We start from the raw sequence: 21,637 nt of genomic DNA on the forward strand, positions 1-21,637 counted from the left end.
AACAAACAAAAAAAAAACAATCCCTGCATGTATCAGAAACAAAAATACCAAGCTATGAAACGCCATCCTAAGATCCAAGACAGTGTAGATCGACAGTCTGAAAGGAGTAAATAAGAGTGAGTAAGGAGTAAGTAAGAAATTGAGTAAGAGTAAGTGAGTTAGAGAGAAAGACACACATAACTGGGATAACATTATCAATGAAATTGTAAGTTTAAAAGAGGGTAGAAGAAGAATGGAAATCCTTGATATGAGAGCATCTTATGAATTGGTGAGATAGATCAAATTCAAACTATGCCTTCAATCAAGAAAATTACAAAGTGCACATTATAATTATTATTTTAGTCATTCGCATGTCCCCAGGGCTTCAAAACTTGCTGATACTTGACTTAAGGTCTAAACATTTTGCTAGTCAGCAATTCATAATCCGTTTTCACATCCTAAATTAACAGCAATTTGCTCTGTGAAATCAATATTTCCACTAAGAATGAGCCATGATACAAAACTGTCCAACTATAAACACAGCAGAATTTCACTGAAGTTAATTCATTTCAACCAGTGTAATAATAAGAATAATGTACCTTCACACATTGTACAGCAATCAAAAATGTGTCTAGTGCCCTAATGTTGCTTGATAGGACAACGAACAAGGTTAAATATGTATTTCAGCTTTCTCTGTCTGTGTTGCAGTGCTGAATTTACTGATCTACTATGGACACACTCAAGGTAGGTACCAGAATTAATCATTTCTGTTCTTTCTCCAATTTGTATTTGCTGAACAAAGTTTTAATTTTTGCGTTGTATGATTATCCATTGTTACTGTGAATAAAAGGTTCCATGTTGTGTAATAGTTAGGGGCCTAAGACAGACATCAGAGAACTGCTATGCAAGAGCATGGAAGTGAATGAAATGAAGTTGACCCTCAAAACAAACAGAAATAAAATGCTTAGCCATTAGGGACTCTGAGGTTCGCTCAACTGTACAAGTGACCAACATTAATACACAAAACAATGTACGGGCCCACACTCTAACACTTGCCGACAAACCCCCTCCTCCCAACCCCACATGTAGAAATCCTGGTTCATCGCAGGGCTGTACAATATTGGGGGGAAAATACTGACATTGCAATTTTTTTATTTCTGCAATATACTGTATATCATAATATGAAAAAAAAAAAAAAAATACAGGAATTTTCACCAGACGACTTGAATAGCTCTATTTGGAAAGAATGAATCATTCCAGAAAGGTGATTTTGTGGGGGAGTGCATCTGCATAGAAAATAGAAATAATATTAAAAAAAAAAAATGAAAAATGACATTTTACTCAAGACTTGTGTGTGTGTGTGTGTGTGTGTGTGTGTGTGTGTGTGTGTGTGTGTGGTTTTTTTTTTAAATTAAATATGTTTTTTTATTTTTCATTTTTTTTATGTATTTAATTTTTTTTTTTTGAGTGTGAGCCATCCTTTCTTTAACTTTTAATGCTGTACAATTGGTTGCAAGACACCAAACACAAAAGCATTGCCTACGCCATCTCCCCATTTTTCCTGTTCCTCGCTCATTTTCAGGTTGTGGTCGACGACTACTGAGGGCGGGACTTGTTAATAAACTGATCAAGAATGACTGTGATTGGTAGTTCGCTGTGCGTGCAGAGCCTGCATGTCACTCCTTGGCAACAAACACCATGTATCCAAGAACCTTTAAATTGGAGTAAATTATGATCAGACAGACTTCTCTTGTAGATTGGTCATGGAAAATGAAAACCATGTGATAACACAGCCTAAAATTACGACTTTATTCTCGTAATCTTATGACTTTTTTTTCTTGTAAAATTACAACTTTATTCTCGTGTCAAATTTCCTCCAAGTCCGTGTGGTTCTTTCTTCGGAACAGACACAGTTTCTTGCACAATGTTTTCAAAGCCCTGATGCTTATGATAATGCGGTGCTGATGTGCCAAAGGATTAAGTATTTCATCGTTTGTGAAGCCTATAGTAAATAAAGTATAACTTCACAAGATGTTCCACGTAGGAGATTACCATACGTTAGCTCTGGCAGTGTAGTTCCTAGCTTGTTCACCTACAAGCTGTGCTCACTGCTCAGTCAGCCAGTGTGTCACAGCTGCATCCTCCAGTTAGGGCGGGTGGTGGTGGGGCTCACAATGTTCACATGGGCATTCATTAGTTTAGAGTTTAGTTTTTTGGCTTGAGTGTGGATTAGGAACTGTTACTTTTAAAATGATTTTCCTTTCAATGATATTTATGGTTATACATGTTTATTGCTGGGTTTATGAAAACCATAAACCAATGCTACATTTAAGTGTTCGTAATTATTATGCTAGTTTATTGAAGAACACTTATATTAACACTTTAATATCCTAAAATTAGAAGTGTAATAAAAACAAAAACAGGATTGTTACAGCCATTTCCACTTTTATTTGAATACAAATACAAATACAAATAATTTTGCTGCCTCAGCAAATACAGATACACATACAAATACTGGGCTCTCAGTGTGTGTGTGTGTGTGTGTGAGAGAGAGAGATAATGTGAGGGTAGGTGTTTACTCTATACCTGTTCATTTTATTGTATATGTTAACTATCTTTACTTCTCAGTGTGCCTTTTGAGAGCGAGAGAACAATAAAATTGACCCATAAAATCTCTCTGTGTCTCAGCTCAATCTCCTCCAGCCTCTCTGATCATCAGTCCAAGCAGAACTCAACACTTTACATTTGATTCTCTCTCACTGAGCTGTGAGGTACAGAGTAACTCTACTGGATGGACAGTGAGACATCGTGCACTAGATGGAAAGGTGTCGGATTGTTCATCAGACTGGGGATCAGCAGTGGGATCCACATGTAACAGCATCCTTTCGAAAGCTGAAAGTGGGGTGTACTGGTGTCAGTCTGACTCTGGAGGAAACAGTAACCGTCTCAACATTACAGTAACACGTGAGTGCCTTTCCCTCTTATGGATATCATTGAAATGACACATGCTGCATTATTGTTTGTATTTAAAGGAAAAATATTAGTATGACTGTTCAGGTTAATGTACAGACAGCTCAATTTGTCATGAATTGAGAAAGACTGGATAGGAGTTCGATCAAAGGTTTAATCCAAATCGTAATGCAAATAATGAGTTGATAAACAGGCAGAGTCCAGTATACAAAACATGGGCTACTGAGGGCTAGGCAAGATCTTAAGTCAATGTACTACAATATATATATATTTAATTATGTCTTCATGTTTGTAATCTTTCTACGTTGCCCATTGTGAAATAAACTGTGTTCTATTCTACAGAGGGTGATGTGATCTTGGAGAGTCCTGTCCATCCTGTTACTGAGGGAGACACTTTGACTCTGTGCTGTAGATATCGATATGACACTTCAGACCTCAGAGCTGATTTCTATAAAGATGGATTAGTCCTCCAGAATCAGACTACAGGAGAGATGACCATCCCTTCTGTCTCAAAGTCAGATGAGGGTCTGTATTGGTGTAAACACCCAGAGAAAGGAGAGTCACCAAAGAGCTGGATCACTGTTAGATTCGCTGTCGAAGGTAAAGGTGGTCGAAATTCATAATAAGGTCTGGATATTTGTACCTATTGTGAATTATGTGTATGCGTGTATGAATTTGCGACAATATAATTTGTCCTCACAAAGTTCAGTGGCCTCCCTTACTCTCTCCAGACCGCTCTGTACTCTGTTTTCCTGTATTTGAATGAAAAAAAAAGGCTGTATCTTTAATCAATTATGGCAGTTTAAAGTGAAGCCCGTTTGTACCCAATACCATTCTGCAACACAGAAAAGATCTGATATCGTTCAAATGGCTGCTTTGACTGATTACAAGGCGTCAACCGGTCTTTTCAGTAATAGACAAGAAATCCTGTATCCTAAACATTTAACACCGGTTTACTTAAGGTAACATTAACTCAGTGTCACACAACGTCAGTAAAGCTATGCGCATACCATTTTCTCCCTCATTTTCATCAGCATCTGCAATCCTATTTTGTGTGTGTCCAAAAGTTCTTAGCAAATTTATAAGCCTCTGAATCTGGCACGAAGACATTTCCAGCTGCTGACATGAAAGAGCATGTGCATGGTGTATTGTTCATGTTAAATTGTAATAAGAAAGTGATAAAAAAAGAAAAAGATATGTGTTTCCTCTAATCTGCAGAAACTGAGATAAATGGACAACTCTCAAAAGGTGTTAACTGAAATGCCCTTCTTTCTTACTAAAAAGTAATCCAACAAGAAAGTGAATGAATGGGGTTGTAACAACTTCGCCTCCTCCTACACCGACTTCAGCCACTCAGCGTTCAGCGTTGGCGGTCTTCTGATCGCCGGGCTGATTACCATGCACCTGTCTCACCTGTTCACACTTTGTTTTCATTGATTTGCACTTTCTGGAGGCAAACTTTGTTTAACAAGCCTGAGCCTGATATTTTGATGGAACTCTGCTTTTGTTTAGTAAATTCCCTTTTTTTTAAAATTACACACACTGTTGGTATAGGAGGAATGCTATTTCATTCTTGATTGTACATAAGTGCCTGATAAAATGACAATAAAGGAATCTTGCATCTTGTATCCATGAACTACTGTCTCTTTCCTGATAGGTAAAGCCCAATCAGTATTGAGTGTCTCTCCAAAGATGTGGCTGACTGAAGGAGACTCAGTGACTCTGAGCTGTGAGGTCAAAAACTCTACAGGCTGGACGTTCCTCTGGTACAGAGTCATTCCCTACAGACCTGGGTTACCAAGGGTTCATTCTAACTCTGTGGAACTCCTCTCAGACAGCAGCAGAGGAGCTGGAGGCTCCTATATTCTCAGCCCTGCTGCTCTTAAACACACAGGAGTTTATGTTTGCAGAGCACAGAGAGGAAACCCAGTCTATTACTCAGAGTACAGCACAACACGGCCACTGTGGGTCACTGGTGAGTTACTAGATTGGTGTTTCTTTCGCAGGATTTTTACATTTTTGTGTAACTTAAAACACAAAACTAGCTCTGGCTGGTATGAATTTGGTATCGGACATTTAAAGCCAACTCTTCACAGTTGTGAGATCCTTAAAATACAGCCTGGTCATTAACCGATTTCTTTTCGTGTCTCAGGTGTCTCTCCTCCAGCCTCTCTGATCCTCAGTCCAAACAAAACTCAGCACTTTACATTTGATTCTCTCTCACTGAGATGTGAGGTACAGAGTAACTCTGCTGGATGGACAGTGAGACGATACACAGATAATGGAGAGGTGTCAGACTGTTCATCAGACTGGGGATCAGTAACAGGATCTACATGTACCATCAACTCCCTCTACTCATCATACAGAGGAGTGTACTGGTGTCAGTCTGACTCTGGAAGGAACAGTAATCCTATCGACATCAAGTTGTCCAGTAGGTCTCAGTCAACACTAAGTCCCTTCATATATAAGAGAGAGCAAGTTTCTGATAGTGACTGTGAAATCCTTCTCGCTAGCCACTGAAGCTAATCATTCCCATCTAAGTCTTGAGCCAATTGGAAATTCAATCGAGTGAAGGTGCTGACGGTTTGCTTGCTAATAGTTGTCGGACAATCACCAGGTTTCTCGTAAATGGCAAGTAATTCAAACTGCTTTCTAGGCCACAAACTGAGATCTGAACCTGGAAATCCATTTCCAACTTCGCTACCAGGTTAATGGTCTGTGAGAAACTTGTCCTTGATTTTTTGCTTTTATTTTTCTCCTCCATAGATGGTGATGTGATCCTGGAGAGTCCTGTCCATCCTGTTACTGAGGGAGATACTTTGACTCTGCACTGTAGATATCGATTTAACCCCCCAGACCTCAGAGCTGATTTCTATAAAGATGGATTAGTCCTCCAGAATCAGACTACAGGAGAGATGATCATCCCTACTGTCTCAAAGTCAGATGAGGGTCTCTATTGGTGTAAACACCCAGAGAAAGGAGAGTCACCAAAGAGCTGGATCACTGTCAGAGGTAAAGGTTTAGTCATTCATGTGTAAGTTTGAATGTGTGTACCTATTATTAATTCTGTGTATACTCATGTGTATATTTGTGTGTCTATGTGTGACCACGTATTTTTCATCACTAGATTCAAAGCTTTCCATCTCAGTCCCTAGACTGCTCTGTTCTCTACTGGTAGTTTGTCCATATCTGCTGGTGACCATTGTGCTTGCTGTCAAATGCTGGAGGGCTGGAGGTGAGAGCTCCCTAAGTCTGACAACAGAAGTTCGTCTGTTTAATCTCATGCCTCCACATTCTCCAAATCAAACATCTTTTTCTCTGTTTTTGAATCAGATAAAAGTTCACCATTCATCACGTGAAAAAGTATCATGTAGCTTTATGTTTATGCCATAAACATATAAATAATGCTTAAAAAACGAAGTGAATAAATTAATGATTACATCCTCTTGTTTTTCTGTCTGTTTTACAGTTCAGTCTAATGAAGACAAGAGACAACATGCAGTTATAGAGACACAGTAATGTGTGATTTGAGACTGGAGATGAAATTCTCTTTCCATGCACAGAGGAAGTGTAGAGCAGTCTGTTTATGCAGTGCTGTATTGAGTGGATGACAACCCTGCGGATTATGCTGTATGCAAAATCCCAGATGCAGACTCTTATGTTTGCTTGTACTGTTTTAATAACCGACTCTGCAGATTTTCAGCACTGGAGAGACTTAAAAAAAAAAAAAAGCAAGGCAACAACAGCTTTTGAAGAAGATTATTGTTTGAGTTTAAGTTTCATGACTACAGGCTCTCCCCAACTTACGACCTCTGCAACTTATGACCTATGCGACTTACGACCATTTGTAAATACAACCGAAAAAAAAAAAAAAAAAAAAAAAACCCGGTATAAATTAAAAAAAGAACTAAATTAATTAATTAAAAGATATGTGTAAATATAAGTTGTCATATACAGTAGCCTATTGGTCTTGCACATTTACTGTGTGGTATACGGAAATGCAGAAAACTTAGGGGGTTACATGACCACAGGAGTCCTGGGGGAAGTGTGTATGTTGGTGAGCTGCCTGACGGTGATTTATTAAAACCAACAAAAGCTAAATAAAGCCTCCATCACAATTATTTAAATTAACGGCTGGGTGCGTACAATAGCGACTGTCAGAGGATATCACTGCACTCTGTACATCACAGCATCTCTCTCAGTACTCGCTCTCAGTTGTCATTCAGTAATCGCACACTAATGTAGGTCCAATTTCTGTCCATTTCAAGATCCGACAGGTCGGTCAGATGGCAACGTGGACATATGTGAGGGAGAGGCTGTAATTTAATCGTAAAGTTTATAAATGTGGTTGTTACTGATTTTGCGGACATACTGTAAGGTTTGCTGATTTTATGTCTTTATTGTGCATTTGTATTTTACCATTCTAAGCTTGCATTTCAGTCTTTATATTTAAGGACATGCACTTTTATCATCAAAATGATTACTTGCTCAGAATTACATTTGTTCATTCAAATGTTTCTTTTCAGATGTATAGCAGCTGTGAAAGTCCCTTGTGACATTGCCTGTTTGTTTGTATTGCGTTAATTACTTTTTAAATACTCTTGAGTGTCTAGAGACAGCATTTTTACAGTGCCAGTATAGACACTGCATCATATGTTTTTGCAGAGTTATTTGTCTATATTATGACATTCAATGTGATGCTTAAGGAAGAACATATTACTGCCATTGTAAACATCTTTTTAAAAACGATGGGATGGAAAGTATCTAATAAAATACCAACCACATCTGAAATCTTAAACTTCTTCCATAATAATTTAGTTATTTTTTATTTTACATTTCTTTCTAATGAAGATCCAATTGCCTTTTTGTTTTTTTTTTGTTTTTTTTACAATTTTGACAACATTATTTCTTTCAATCAAATATTTTAAGCAGAATATCTGATGTTGTAAATAACCAGCTTGCTTCTTTTGGCTTGGGACTGATTTTCAGTTTCCTTTTCACATTTACATTTATTCATTTGATGGATGCTTTTTGTCCAAAGTGTCTAACAAAAGAGCATAGCAAATAGATTTAAATTTTACTATTTACATTAATTCATTTAGCAGACACTTTTATCCAACTTTCTAATGGGGTAAAGTATCATCCAAGCATGTGACTGTGGAGGAGCAGGCTGTGGTATAAGATGAGAACTGAGAAGAGGAGAGGCCCGTCCACTGATCCTTGAGGCACTCCAGTTGTTGCCTGATGTCATCTGGATATCATGTCTCTCCATGACACCCCGACGAATAAGACTTGAACCAACTGGGTGATGTCCCTGTGATGGCAGAATCAGAGGAAGGAGACAAGAGAATCTGATGATTCTAGTGTCAAAGGGTGCAAATAGGTCCAGTAGATTTAGGACTTACGACTTGGAGGCTACTTTTGCCACCCAAAGAGCGTTCAGAACAGTCAACAGGGCAGTCTCAGCGGATTGGCTGGACTGCTTGGGATCCAGCAAATTATTCTTTGGAAGAAAATGATTAACTTGGTCAAATACAGTGCATTCAACAATTTTCGACAGCAATGGGAGGGGAGGGACCGGTCTGTTGTTCATCTGAGTGTTTTTGAGGTTTTTGAGCAGCGGAGTTACCCGAGCACACTGTAAAGTGGTGGGGGATGTGCCTGTCTTGAGTGACGCACTGATGACGCATATGAATAGAGAGAGAGAGATGGCTTACAAATTTCATGTAGCCCCACAAAGTTACCACATAGGTCATGTTAAAAGTGATAAACTTCTCCTGTAACGCTGGGTGTGTCTCTAAAATTTCTCTTGAGAAGAGGAAGAAAGAATAAAGTTTGTGGTCAGAACGGAGGAAGTTAGAGACATTTTTACATGACTCACTCTTTTCTGTTTCATCTGTCATTCTGCTAAGTTTTGATGTGCTGAAACATAAACTGCTCAGTTTTCAAATTCCGTTATCACAGATGTTAAACACAAGAAACAAGATCTGCAATGTCTGCACATGATATAGGACAAAGAAGAACATAGGAACAACCTCTCACACAGATTGTTTTTCTTCTAGTCTTTCACAGATACAGCATGGGGCCTCATTCACTACATATTCTGTTCGGTGAGTACTCTCTGTTTCTTACTATACCAATGACAGATGCTAGTGGGCACAGGTGAATGGAAGGTCCTCACAAGTTTCTTTCTTTTTAATGGTTGACCTTGCATTCTGGTCAGGTTAGGTTCTTATTCATTGCTTTTGGTAAAATGGAAGACACCAGTCAGTCCCCACTAGTATAGTAAGCCCAACTGAGTGTGTGTGTGGGTGTGTGTGTGTAGGTGGGTGGCTGGGTGTGCGTGGGTGAGACAGAGAGTCAGTGAGTGTGTTACTTATAGGTGTAGAATCTCTACATAAGGCAAACCACAAATTTAAAACATTTGCTCAGAGCTGCTAAGCTACCTACCACATTCATTGTAAATGCCAAGGACAGTGGGAAGCATAAAGTACAAATTTTCATGGTTTCTGCTGATCAGTTTAATTGTTGCAGTGTGACCTTAGCTGATGCTGGTAATGTCAGTTGTTGAAATTTGCTATCAGTGATGTCCTAAACAGTTTACATGTTTAAAATAAACATATTTGGTTTGAAACATTGGGTCTGTTCAACCTAAAATATTTTAAATACATCCAAAAACAGAATCATTCTTTACTGAATTTCTACATGTACACTGTCGAACCAAAAGACACAGCAAAAAGCATAATAACAGTTGTCAGCTCTGTTTGTGTTAGTACATTCGTTTCCGGTCTTTCAAAGGCTTTAATGATTGGACTGATGTGATGGGCTTTGACAGGCTCATTTCACAAAGTTGCCCGATCACAGAATAAAAGTAAGAAAAAGAGGAAATCACAGAGAAAAAACAAAACTCAGTTTTCACTGATCTGATCAGTTTCTCTCTTTGCATTTTAGTGCTGAGTTCACTCTTCGGCAGTGGGAATACCCAAGGTAAAGAAACTGCAATATTCAGTTTCCATTTTGCTTTTTCCTGTATTTGAATGAGAAAAGCTGCACCTTTAATATTTAAGGGCAGTTTAAAGTAAAGCCGATTTTCTTTTTTACCCAAAGACCATTCTGAAACGCACAAATGATCAGTTATTGTTCAAATGACTGATTACAAGGCCTCAACCAATCTTTTTCAGTAATAGACAACAAATCCTGTATCCTAAACATTTAACACTGGTTAAATGTGACATTAACTCAGTGTCACACAGCATCAGAAAAGTTATGCACATAACAGTTTCCCCTCATTTTCATCAGCATCTGGAGCCCTATTTATGCGTCCAAAAGTTCTAACCAAATTTATAAGCCTCTAAACCTGACAGGAAGACATTTCCAGCTGCTGTAAGGGAAACAACAGCAACAAAAAAAAAAAAAATGTGCGTGGCCCACTCACTTGTTAAGTTCTTGTGAAATTGCGATAAGAAAGTGAGAAAAAAAAGAGAGAAGTATATATTTGCTCTGATCTGCAGAAACTAAGATAAGAAGACCATTCACAAAAGGTTTTAACTGAAATTCCCTACTTTTTTACTAAAAATGAACGAAACAAGAGAGTGAATGAATATTGATACATCTGCACATAAACATATGGAATTCAACATAACAATGCACCTCATTTAAAGTTAGAGCTATTTTGGATGGAGTTAATATGAAGATCGTTTCAGTGGTATGGTGTGCTGCACTTGTATTTGTGTACATGAGTGTACATATGTGACCAGAAAGATTTTCTTAGAGCTGGATATAAAATCTTTGAAAAGAGACTCAACACAGCATTTAGAATATTAAACATCCTACCTACAGAGGATAAAATTTGACAGGATATTCGCTCTCAGAAGTATCCATGAACTACTGTCTGTTCCCTGACAGGCAAAGCCCAATCCGTTCTGAATGTCTCTCCAAAGATTTGGCTGATTGAAGGTGACTCAGTGACTCTGAACTGTGAGGTTAAAGACTCCTCTACAGGCTGGACATTCCTCTGGTACAAAGTCATTCCCTACAGAGATGGGTTACCCAGGGTTCATTCTAACTCTGTAGAACTTCTCTCAGACAGCAGCAGAGGAGCTGGAGGCTCCTATACTCTCAGCCCTGCTGCTCTTAAACACACAGGAGTTTATGTGTGCAGAGCACAGAGAGGAAACCCAGTCTATTACTCAGAGTACAGCAAAATACAACCACTGTGGATCATTGGTGAGTTACTAGATTGATGTTTCTTTCGCAGTGTTGGATTTTTACATTTCTGTGTAACAAAACTAGCTCTGGGTATGATTTCGGTATCGGACATTTAAAGCCAACTCTTCACAGCTGTGAGATCCTTAAAATGCAGCCTGGTCATTAACCGATTTCTTTCCGTGTCTCAGGTGTCTCTCCTCCAGCCTCTCTGATCATCACTCCAAACAAAACTCAGCACTTTATCCTTAAAATTCTCTCACTGAGCTGTGAGGTACAGAGGAACTCTACTGGATGGACAGTGAGACGATACACAGATAATGGAAATGTGTCAGACTGTTCATCAGACTGGGGATCAGTAACAGGATCTACATGTTCCATCAACTCCCTTTACTCATCAGACAGTGGAGTGTACTGGTGTCAGTCTGACTCTGGAGGAAACAGTAATCCTCTCAACATAACAGTGACCAGTAAGTCTCTATCAACACTAATATCTTTCATATATAAGTGTAACGACCTTGCCTCCTCCCTCGCCGGTTTCAGCCATTCCGTTCTCAGCGTCGCCGGTTTACTTATCACCGATTTGATCACCCTCATTCTGCACACCTGCCTTCACTTTAGTTCTCTCTGATGCCTTTCACTATTTAAACCCCTCTGCTGGATCAGTGAGTGCGAAGTCTACACTTCCCATGTGTTTTATGAGCCGTATATTGAGTATATATTGTTCTCCAGTCGTTTGGCCGTCTGTTACCCTATTTTTGTCAATCTGTCTTTAGACCCCTGGTAACCTTGTTTTTTGTTCTGCCTGCTGTCATAGTGATTTGAACACCTGTCATTAAAACAGCTGTGCACCGCACTTGTGTCCAGCAACGTGGTTCTTTCTGACAATAAGATAGAGGAAGTTTCTGATAGTGACCGTTAAAAATGGTTCTCGCTAGCCACTGAAGGTAATCATCCCCATTTCGACCTTGAGCCAATCTCTGAAAAATCAATAGAGTGAAAGTGCTGACATTTCGCTTTTTGATAGCTGTTGGACAATCACGGGGTTCCTTGTAAGTGGCGAGTGAGGCCATGCCTTTGTACCCTGCTAATGTGCCATTCACTTTAAGAATTGCTGAGGTTGTATATCTAAACTTGCAGTATTTGAATATTGACATAACACATTCACAAGGAGAGGGTGATGACAGGCTCCGATCCTAGAAGAGAAGTAATCCTATTACTTTCACTGTGAAATAGAAATAAAGACTGAACTTGAGTGTCAGAAAACCTAACCGTTTGATTCTCCACACAGACTGTGTTTAAACAAATTTCCATACAGATACTTACATCTCATCTTAATTCAAACTGCACTCTAGTCAACAAATTGTGATCTGGTCCCAATGAGTCCATTTTCAACATCATTACGAGGTTAATGGTCTGTAAGACATCTGTCCTTGATTTTTTATTTTTCTTCTCCATAGATGGTGGTGTGATTCTAGAGAGTCCTGTTCATCCTGTTACTGAGGGAGATACTTTGACTCTGCACTGTACATATCGATATGACACCTCAGACCTCAGAGCTGATTTCTTTAAAGATGGATTAGTCCTCCAGAATCAGACTACAGGAGAGATGACCATCCCTACTGTCTCAAAGTCAGATGAGGGTCTCTATTGGTGTAAACACGCAGAGAGAGGAGAGTCACCAAAGAGCTGGATCACTGTCACAGTCACTGTCAGAGGTAAAGGTTTAGTCATGCATGTGTTGGTTTGAATGTCTGTATCTATTATTAATTCTGTGTATACTCTGTGTATGCGTTTTGGTTTGCGTATCTATGTGTGACTGTGACCTTTTCATCACTAGGTTCAAAGCTTCCCTTCTCACTCCCCAGACTGCTCTGTTCTCTACTGGTAGTTTCTCCATATCTGCTGGTGACCATTGTGATCGGGGTCAAATGCTGGAGGGCTGGAGGTGAGAACTAGAGGGTGGAACCATGAGTAGAGGGTAGTTCATCTGTCGAATCTCACACCTCTACATTCCTCCACAAATCAAACATCTCTTTTTCTGTCTTTGAATCATGTGATACTTTTTATTTGAAGTTTGCTTCAGATAATAATCAATCATTTATCATTGAGGAAAAGTGTTGTGTAGCTTCGGTCACACAGGTGAATTATGTGTATAAATAAAGATTTAAAAACAAAATGAATGGATGAATGGTTAAGTAGTCTTGTTGTTCGATCTGTTTTACGGTTAAGTCGAACAAAGACGAAAGACGACACACAGTTATAGAGAACGAATATTGTGTGATTCGTGAATCTGAAGATGAAATTCTTTCCAGGGGGATTGTAGTAATTGTAGTCTTTTTATTCAGTGTGATCATGAGTTGGTGACCCTCTGGAGTGCTTTACACTATGTGCAACATGCAAAATGTTGACTATTATCTTTGCTTTCTACAATGGTTTGAGTAAATACTTGATTTTGATTGGCTGGAAGCTGTGTCTTAAATTTGTGTAATGTAGAACCTTTCATGGCAGTTGTAACAATTTTGTCAATTTTTTTTATTATTATTATTATTATGCAAAACGCGCTCCTCTGTCTTTTTATTATTGTGCAAATGTACAACTTTTTCATCAAAGTTTTTACTTCTACCAAATTGGACTTGTGCATTCAAACACTCCTTTTCAGCAGCTTTGGTATGGCCTTGGAATGCTGCCTCTTACTGCATCACTTTGGTTATTTTTAATATTCTCTTGAGAGTCTTGAAATAAACAAGTACATTTAGTCAATGTTCAAAAATGTTATGGTATTTTAAAGCGTTAATATATTGAGCAATGCCGAGTCATACAGGATGTCTGGATGTGATATATTTGGATGTAATAAAACATAGTTTTTACAATGGCAATATGATCACAGCATCAGATTTGTTCTTTCTGGGTTATTTGTCTTCATCATAATGTTAAAATTTGATGTTTAAGTCAACTGGGGGGCATATCAATGCATCTGCATAATCATTTTTTTTTTTTTTTTGAAATGACCAGCTGAAGAGGCTAGTTAAATACTTTACGAGAATACCATAACAGTCTCTTCTTTGCATGCGAACCCCATCTGAAAGGCCAAAGAACTTCCTCTGATAAGATTTTTAAATATTTTTGTTACACATTGATTTCTGACAAGAAATTCTGTTTTTTTATTTGATGATTATCTCAGTCAAACATTTTAAGCAAGTGTCTGATGATGTAAATCATCTCAACACAGCACTGTTCCTTCAGTCAAGGGCTGATTTCACTTTCATTTTTGCATTTACATTTTATTATTCCTCAGATACTGTTTGTCCAAAATGACATAGCAAATAGGTTTTAAAAGTGATTTTACACAACAAGTCATAGTTATTTCCATGGGACACATCTGCACAGGGTTGTACATTGAAATGGAATAATTAGAACCAAATGGTTAGATACCTGGGATAACACCTCCCCCAGGCCTGTCTTGGAGGTGTCTGAGTGTATTGGCTGAATGGCCCACAGAAATCTGAAGTGAAAAGGGAGGACCTGGATGTCAACACGGCTTTCAGGGCCTGAAATGCTTCCTCTGGAGCTGGTGTTGACTGGACCGTCTGGGGTTGTGAAGCACAAAGTACCATCCTGCCAACCACAAGAAAAGCCAACACCTGTTTTTATCTGGAAATTCCTGACTGTTTCTATCCTCTCTTATGGCCACAGTAACCCAATCTAGAATCCCAAGAACTGGGACTCAAACAGGCACAGATGACATTTGGCCAGGTTGTCCATCAGGCCTGCTTGCTGGGGGTCTTCTACGACTCCTAGATGTCTCATTTTCTGGAGTTCCACTTCCACAGCCTGCTGTCACACTTCAGGTAAGGCCACTGCGAGATGATAAATCCCAGGCAGAAGCACAAGCACGCAGTCCCCAGGCTGGAACTCACAGGGTTGGGCAGGCAGGTTGTATGCCCACTGCACAGGCCTGTTCAATGTGCTCCGGGCACCACCAGCATGACTTTCACTTTTCAATCCTACATCTACTGGATATTCTCAATGGTCTTGTGATGGAGGAAGGTTGCAGCTCCCAAGCCTCCTTTACAGTGTTCTTAGCTCTTGTCATGAAGCAGTTGGAGGCCTTGCAGACTTCCCCAATACTGAGGAGGATGCAGGGTAGCATCACGTTCCAGTAACGCTGTCTGCAGTAACCACACACTTGACAATCCGTTTAAGTGTTAAAAACCTCTCCATGACGCCATCAGTCTGTAGATGGTACACTGAGGTTTGAAGATGTGTCACCTGCATGAGCTTAGAAAGGTCATGGGCAATGGATTTGGATGTGGCGTGTCAGAGAATAACTGCCTCTGGGTATCAGATGGCATAGTTCTTAATCGCAAAGGTTACACTCGCGAAGCCTGGCAGATTTCGGCAGTGGCCTCACCAGGCCCATGCCATTACGCTAGAAGGGCCCACCTTGACAGGCCATTCTCCTGTGGGGCCTATAATGTTCACAGTGGTGACTGAAATGTGGTGCACATCCCTGTGGATGCAGGGGCATAGGCAGGGTTCACCGCTGGGCCACTGGGATTAACTGTGCCAACCATGGATGGAAAGGGAGATCGGATCTGTAGGTCCAGTCATGAAATTCTTGGGCAGAGGAGACTGTCCCTGCTTATGTCTTCCCAGACTGTGTCTTTTGGCTTGGACTTGTTGACATTGTGATTGGCCACTTGTGTGTTGTTGTTGTTGTTGTTGTTGTTGTTGTTGTTGTTGTTGTTGCTGTTGTTGTTGTGCTTTTGGTTGAGCAGCTGTTGTCCCTGGGTGTGATCCTGAAGTTGCATCACTTGGCTGAAGTTGGCTGCACAATGCTGATCCTCTGGGGTGCAGCCGACACAGCCTGTATAACCATGTCATCTCTTGGACAGTGAGAATAAACATTTAAATGCAATCATAATTAAAGCTATCATAATTATACTACCAAATACATGTCACTATCATCTAAGAGAGGCACTATGTTAAAATATGACAGAATATTATTCCGCCCGCGATACTGATCACATTTACATCATCCGACAACTTCAGCTGTAGGCTGAAAAAAAAAACAAAAAAACAAAAAAACAAAAAACTTTCTGCTTTCTGTTGAAAAAAAGAGAAGAAGAACATAGCAGCACAGGAGCTCTGTAGATCTCTGTTTGCTTCTTCCTTTTCTTTCAGTAAATGTGCATCATAACATGAGTGATGGATGAAACACTTGGATAAGCCTGCAGGCCATCTTCTCTTCTTTCCACTCTCTTTCTCTACCCCATCCCTCTTTTCTTCTCCGCTAGTCCTTCTTACTCACTTCACGCTCGCTCGCTCGCTTCATATTCCATCACGCCAGCAGATACAGATGAGAATAGTGATGAAGTCATCTTGCATATATAGATCTGGTAATTCTGATGAAGTAGTATTTTTAAGGCCTTTTGCATATTAACCAGTGGGTTAAGCGCAAATCTCACTTTCATGTATTTGCATATTACCTTCAGAAGGAAATATCTGTCCATCAGTCTTTCTCCTGAAAGAGGAAGGAACAGGCACTGAGAAATGTAGTATGTGTTAAAGCAGAAGTTGAAGATCTGATAAAAAAAAAAAATCCTCTCTCTTTCTCTCTATCTCACGTATCTATTTATTTTCATTTTAGTTTCTCTCCACTACAGAGGTGTGGACTAAATGTGAGAGATAAGAAAAAGTTTACAACACGTGTTGTGGATGAAACCGTTCCTCATTCCCATAGAGAACATGGAGTGGCGTCCACTACATGTGCTGCTATGTAAGTACCAGCAATTTTCTTTTATAAGTGATAAATCTCTTTCTGCGAGATGGAAAACGATCCTGTCTCCTGCAGAAACTGCTGCTCGTCTTAAGATTTAAAAATCTTCTGTAGGGCGTGGGCATTTTCTGTATGCTGCGTCATTTTAAATGAGAAGCATTGAAAATGACACAGCATTACTTGTGTGTGTGTGTGTGTGTGTGTGTGTGTGTCTGTGTGTCTGTGTGGTTGGGTAAGTCTGAGATTGAGAAATTGTTTGCAGTCAGTGAGTGCTTTAAATTCCCTCTGCCCGGACTGAGTTCAGTTTTGCTCAGTTTGAGCTGCTCTGACTGAAATTTAACATACGTTTGACCAGCAATGAGAGAGATCAAATGATGGTCAGGTGCTTTAAAGAAAGCGATGCAACTGTAGAAATTATTGGTCAAAAACTTTTTTTTTTTTTTTTCCCAGGTCTTACAGGGTTATAGAATCGCAGAACAGATTCCTTTAGATCGATAGCTGAAAGTTTCAGTTTTCGCATTTTAAGAGTTTTACGATGGCTCCTCTCTGCTGCTTGGGTTAACGCTCAAATGATATGACTTGGATTGTGATGGGCTTTATTTGCTGTTGTGTTTCAAAAAGAATCTTCACAGTTATTATAAATGTTTTTGTCTCTCAGCAGACTTTTGAACTTGTTCAGGGGAACTAAAGTGTTGTTGATACAATTATTATTATGTTTTGATTTATGGTAAAGTGTCGAAGGTGTCCAACGGGTGTGTGAATAGTGGTCAGACTAGTGGTCAGACTAGTGGTCAGAGTGGTCAGAAATGAAAGCTGGAAATAGAGGAGAGCGTACACTTTGCTATTAATATATCAGTAAGCACAGACAGAAATGGAAGCAGTGCCTTACCTCTTGGTCAGAGTTGTTTTTGTGCTGATCGTGGACCAGTATGTGCTACACAAATCTTAAATGAGCAAACAGCATGATTTATGTGGACACTCTATTTTTGCTCATCTTTATCATTGCCAAATAAATGGTCTCTGTTCCAGAGGATAGCACGCTGAAAAGTTATTGTGTTCTCCAGTGGGCATTTTACGTCAAGGCTGTCCTACTCTTGCATTACTGGTCTATTGTTCTGCATTTCTGCAATACACAGACAAGGTATTAGACAGACTGATGTTGGCACTTTCTGCATGGTAGTTTTTTTTTTTTTATCTCATATAACAAGTTCACAATCATAGATGTATAAACATTTATAACTTGCTTTTAAACATTTATTATGAAGCTGTTCTGTCAAGTGAAGTTTAGCACTTGACATCAGAATTGCCAAATTGTGGGGGCCAGTCTGCAAACCTAAACTGCAGTCTCCCCAAATTTAGGAATATTTGGCAACATTGTTAAGGCCACAGGATACAGAGAATGGCTGGCTTACTTTAAGCCAAATTTGGCGCATGATTTACAGATCCATTTCCTGTCAGAAAGTTCCAGTTCCCCATTCTGAAATTTGGTAATTTTAGAGACATGTAAAAATAGTTTTATACTGTGGCACAGCTTCCTGTAACAGTCATAATCAGTATCTCCAAAAATCTACACTCGGGCACCTGGGTGGGGTGTGAAGGATGCGGGACACTACGCAAAAAGTACGCCGAGGAAATCGCAGTGTTTTGTTTACAGCACATTGAAAATGGCAGATGAGGCTACCGACTTTTGCCTGATGATTTCGGCGTTGGCCTTTACCGATAGAGGTTCCCGAATCTCGTTGTATCCTCAGTTAGACATTTTCATTGCCGACTTCATGTAAATGACCCATCTTCCTCACCCTCAGATGTTTGTATTCTTCCGGTGTTCCTGGTAGAGTAAAGTTCGTTTAGGGTCCGATCCGACTGATTCGGACATTTGCGTTCTCACATACAGCTCATCCGGTTAGAGTCTAGATTATTTTAGGGTTGCAGTGCATGTCTCGGGGCGGCATGGTGAGCAACAAGAAGGTCTCGGGTTCGATTCCCGCCAGGGTCCTTTCCTCGTGGAGTTTGCACATGTCTCCCTGTATTTGCGTGGGTTTTCTCCAGGTGCTCCGGTTTCCTCCCACAGTCCAAAGACATGCAGGTTAGGTAAACTGGAGATACTATATTGTGAGTGTGTTTGTTTGTGTGTCTGCCCTGCGATGGACTGGTGACCTGTCCAGAGTGTTTCCCTGCCTTTCGCCCTATGAGTGCTGGGATAGGCTCCCGCACCCCCCGTGACCCTAATTAGGATAAGCGGCCTACATAATGAGTGAGTGAGTGAGTGCATGTCTTAAAAGGGCTATAAAGGCACAGAATTTTAAAGAATGTTAACATCAGAACTCAGACACCATGTTAACATCAGAACTCAACATCATCACTGTGTGTGTGTGTGTTACCAGTGAACATGGAAAAATAATGTCAGTTTAACAGTGGGAGTGTTCATAGGTTCAGTGTTCTCTGAGTTTCTGAATTGTTGTTGTATTTCACTCTTCATTTAGGAGATTCCTACACAAGTGTTGACCTGTGTCTGGTACTGTGTTTCTAAAATAACCCTCATTTTATTAGTGACCATTGCTGCTCTTAGCAAACTGCAGATGTGTTTTTGAGAAATGAAGTGGATAAAGACTGTGACTATATATTTTATTATTTTAGTATTAAATGCTGATGGTGAGATGTGGAAGAAAAGCGACTGATGGGTTTGTTGTCTTCAGATTCTGAATGAAATAGATTTCAGTGAATAGGATTGAAGAGAATGGTTTTAATATTCATACAGAAATTAGCAGAGAGAATAATGTTGGATTAAGGGTTAGGTTCAATGTAAACTGAAGAGGATATCACATTCAGGATATATTGTATTTGTTTAAATAAATTGTCATAAGAGATGGATTTGTGAGTTTTATTCTGCTGTGTGAATTAGCTGTATTCTGCTACATTTAATTAGCAATGTATTTGCTGTGTTCTAAGTTTCTCTGTCTGTGTTTTAGTGCTGGGTTCACTCTTCTACTATGGTCAAACTCAAGGTAATAAAAATGTTATTGATGACTTTGCTTAAATATTCATGTATTAATATCCATGTATTTTTATTTTATGTATGTTTCTTCACATTATGGAGTATTTGGTTAGACAGAGGTTAAGAGACACAGTAGAATTGTTTAATGGCAATATATTGGAAACTGAATGTTGTATGATAAGGTCACTGGTTGTCTTATCACATTTATGCTAATTAGAGTTGTGCGTGTTCATGCAGTTTTTAGACTTGGTGTTTTATTTTATCTGGTTCCTGCAGAAAAACTCAAACCTTCTCTGACCCTGCGTCCTCAGCGGATATTCAGTGGAGAGTCAGTGACACTCAGATGTGAAATTCCTGGAGGAAACATATCTTATGTGGACTGGTATAAAGATCAAGATGCAAAACCAGACTACAGAACAGATAATAATCAATATGTAATCAGTCCTGTAAAAACATCTCACAGTGGCACTTATACATGTGCAGCACATCTATATAACAGTAACAGCACTGACTGGAGTGATGGTGTGACTCTCAGTGTGACAGGTGAGTGATCATCTCTGATACATCATCAGTGGTTCATTACACTCATGAGATCATTGATTATTATACTTAGAGTCATTACATACATTAATATAGACTGTGAAGTGAATGAAACAGGCTTTTAAATGAGTAGAGCAAACTGTAAAGTAATGAAACTTTGGCTGAATGATTTCACCATGGAAACTGTGTGTGTTTTCAGGACAGAGACCTCACCTGTCTCTGTATCTGCAGTATTATTATTCACATATTCATGAGCAAATCTTTTGCAAGTGTATAAAATATGAAAAAAATTAGAGAAAAAATAGGTACAATATTAGCCGACCAATTCATATTAATGACAATCATCAATTCACATTCAGTCCTAATGATTAAAATAAAACTGCATTATAAGTCAGCAAGTGGTGAAACGAGTGTTGTTTCATATTCAGTAAAGACTGTGACTTCTTACATAGTGTTATGAGGCAACTGAAATATCACTCCTATTTTTAATGTCACTTTATCATCATTGTTCAATATGTTAACAATACCAGTTTTTTATTGTTTAATATTTAACAAGCAAATACTTGTATTGTGCTTCTGAATGCTAATAGTGAATGTGTTTTATGTATTTTACATGGCGTGTCGCTCTTTCATTCTCTCTCATTTGCATAGACTCACCAACAGCTACACTGACAGTAAAACCAGACACCACTGTGTACACTGGAGAGACAGTCACTCTGAAGTGTGAGATAAAGACTGAAAGTGGATGGAGATATAAGTGGTATGAAGGCAGCACTCAGACTGAATTGTCTTCATCTGTACGTCACACTGTAAGTGGAGACACACTGATCATCAGAGGAGCTGTTGAATATGATGAGGGTCAGTACTGGTGTGAGGGAGAGAGACACAACAGACCCAAATCCTCACAGCTAAGCAGTCCTGTCTCTCTCACTGTTAGAGGTGAGTAAAGTGTGTGATACTCTGAGATAGGTGTTATATCTGTGATAAACTGACACCTCTCTCTGTACATCTCTCTGTACAATTCATGTAAGTGAGGTACAGGACAGAGGAGCAAAGGAGAGGAATGCTGTCTGTAACATTACAGAACCAACTCTGATACATGGTATTTATGAATGGAGAATGAATTTTAAATGCATTTGTTTTTCCTCTCCCTTAACCAACAGCAT

The 21,637-nt window shown here is 39.3% G+C and overlaps 1 protein-coding gene across 1 annotated transcript in view; it reads left to right on the forward strand.

Moving 5' to 3' along the window:
* The window catches only part of LOC115816383 (basement membrane-specific heparan sulfate proteoglycan core protein-like), a 36,120-nt gene that overhangs the window by 7,158 nt on the left and 7,325 nt on the right, over positions 1-21,637 (forward strand). The window contains exons 6-7 of the mRNA XM_030779339.1: positions 19,906-19,941; positions 20,208-20,474. Of these exons, the coding sequence (XP_030635199.1) occupies positions 19,906-19,941; positions 20,208-20,474 (303 nt within the window). The remainder of the gene's footprint in view (positions 1-19,905; positions 19,942-20,207; positions 20,475-21,637) is intronic.

This window comes from Chanos chanos, chromosome 7, assembly GCF_902362185.1.
Source record: "Chanos chanos chromosome 7, fChaCha1.1, whole genome shotgun sequence".
Lineage (NCBI taxonomy): Eukaryota > Metazoa > Chordata > Actinopteri > Gonorynchiformes > Chanidae > Chanos > Chanos chanos.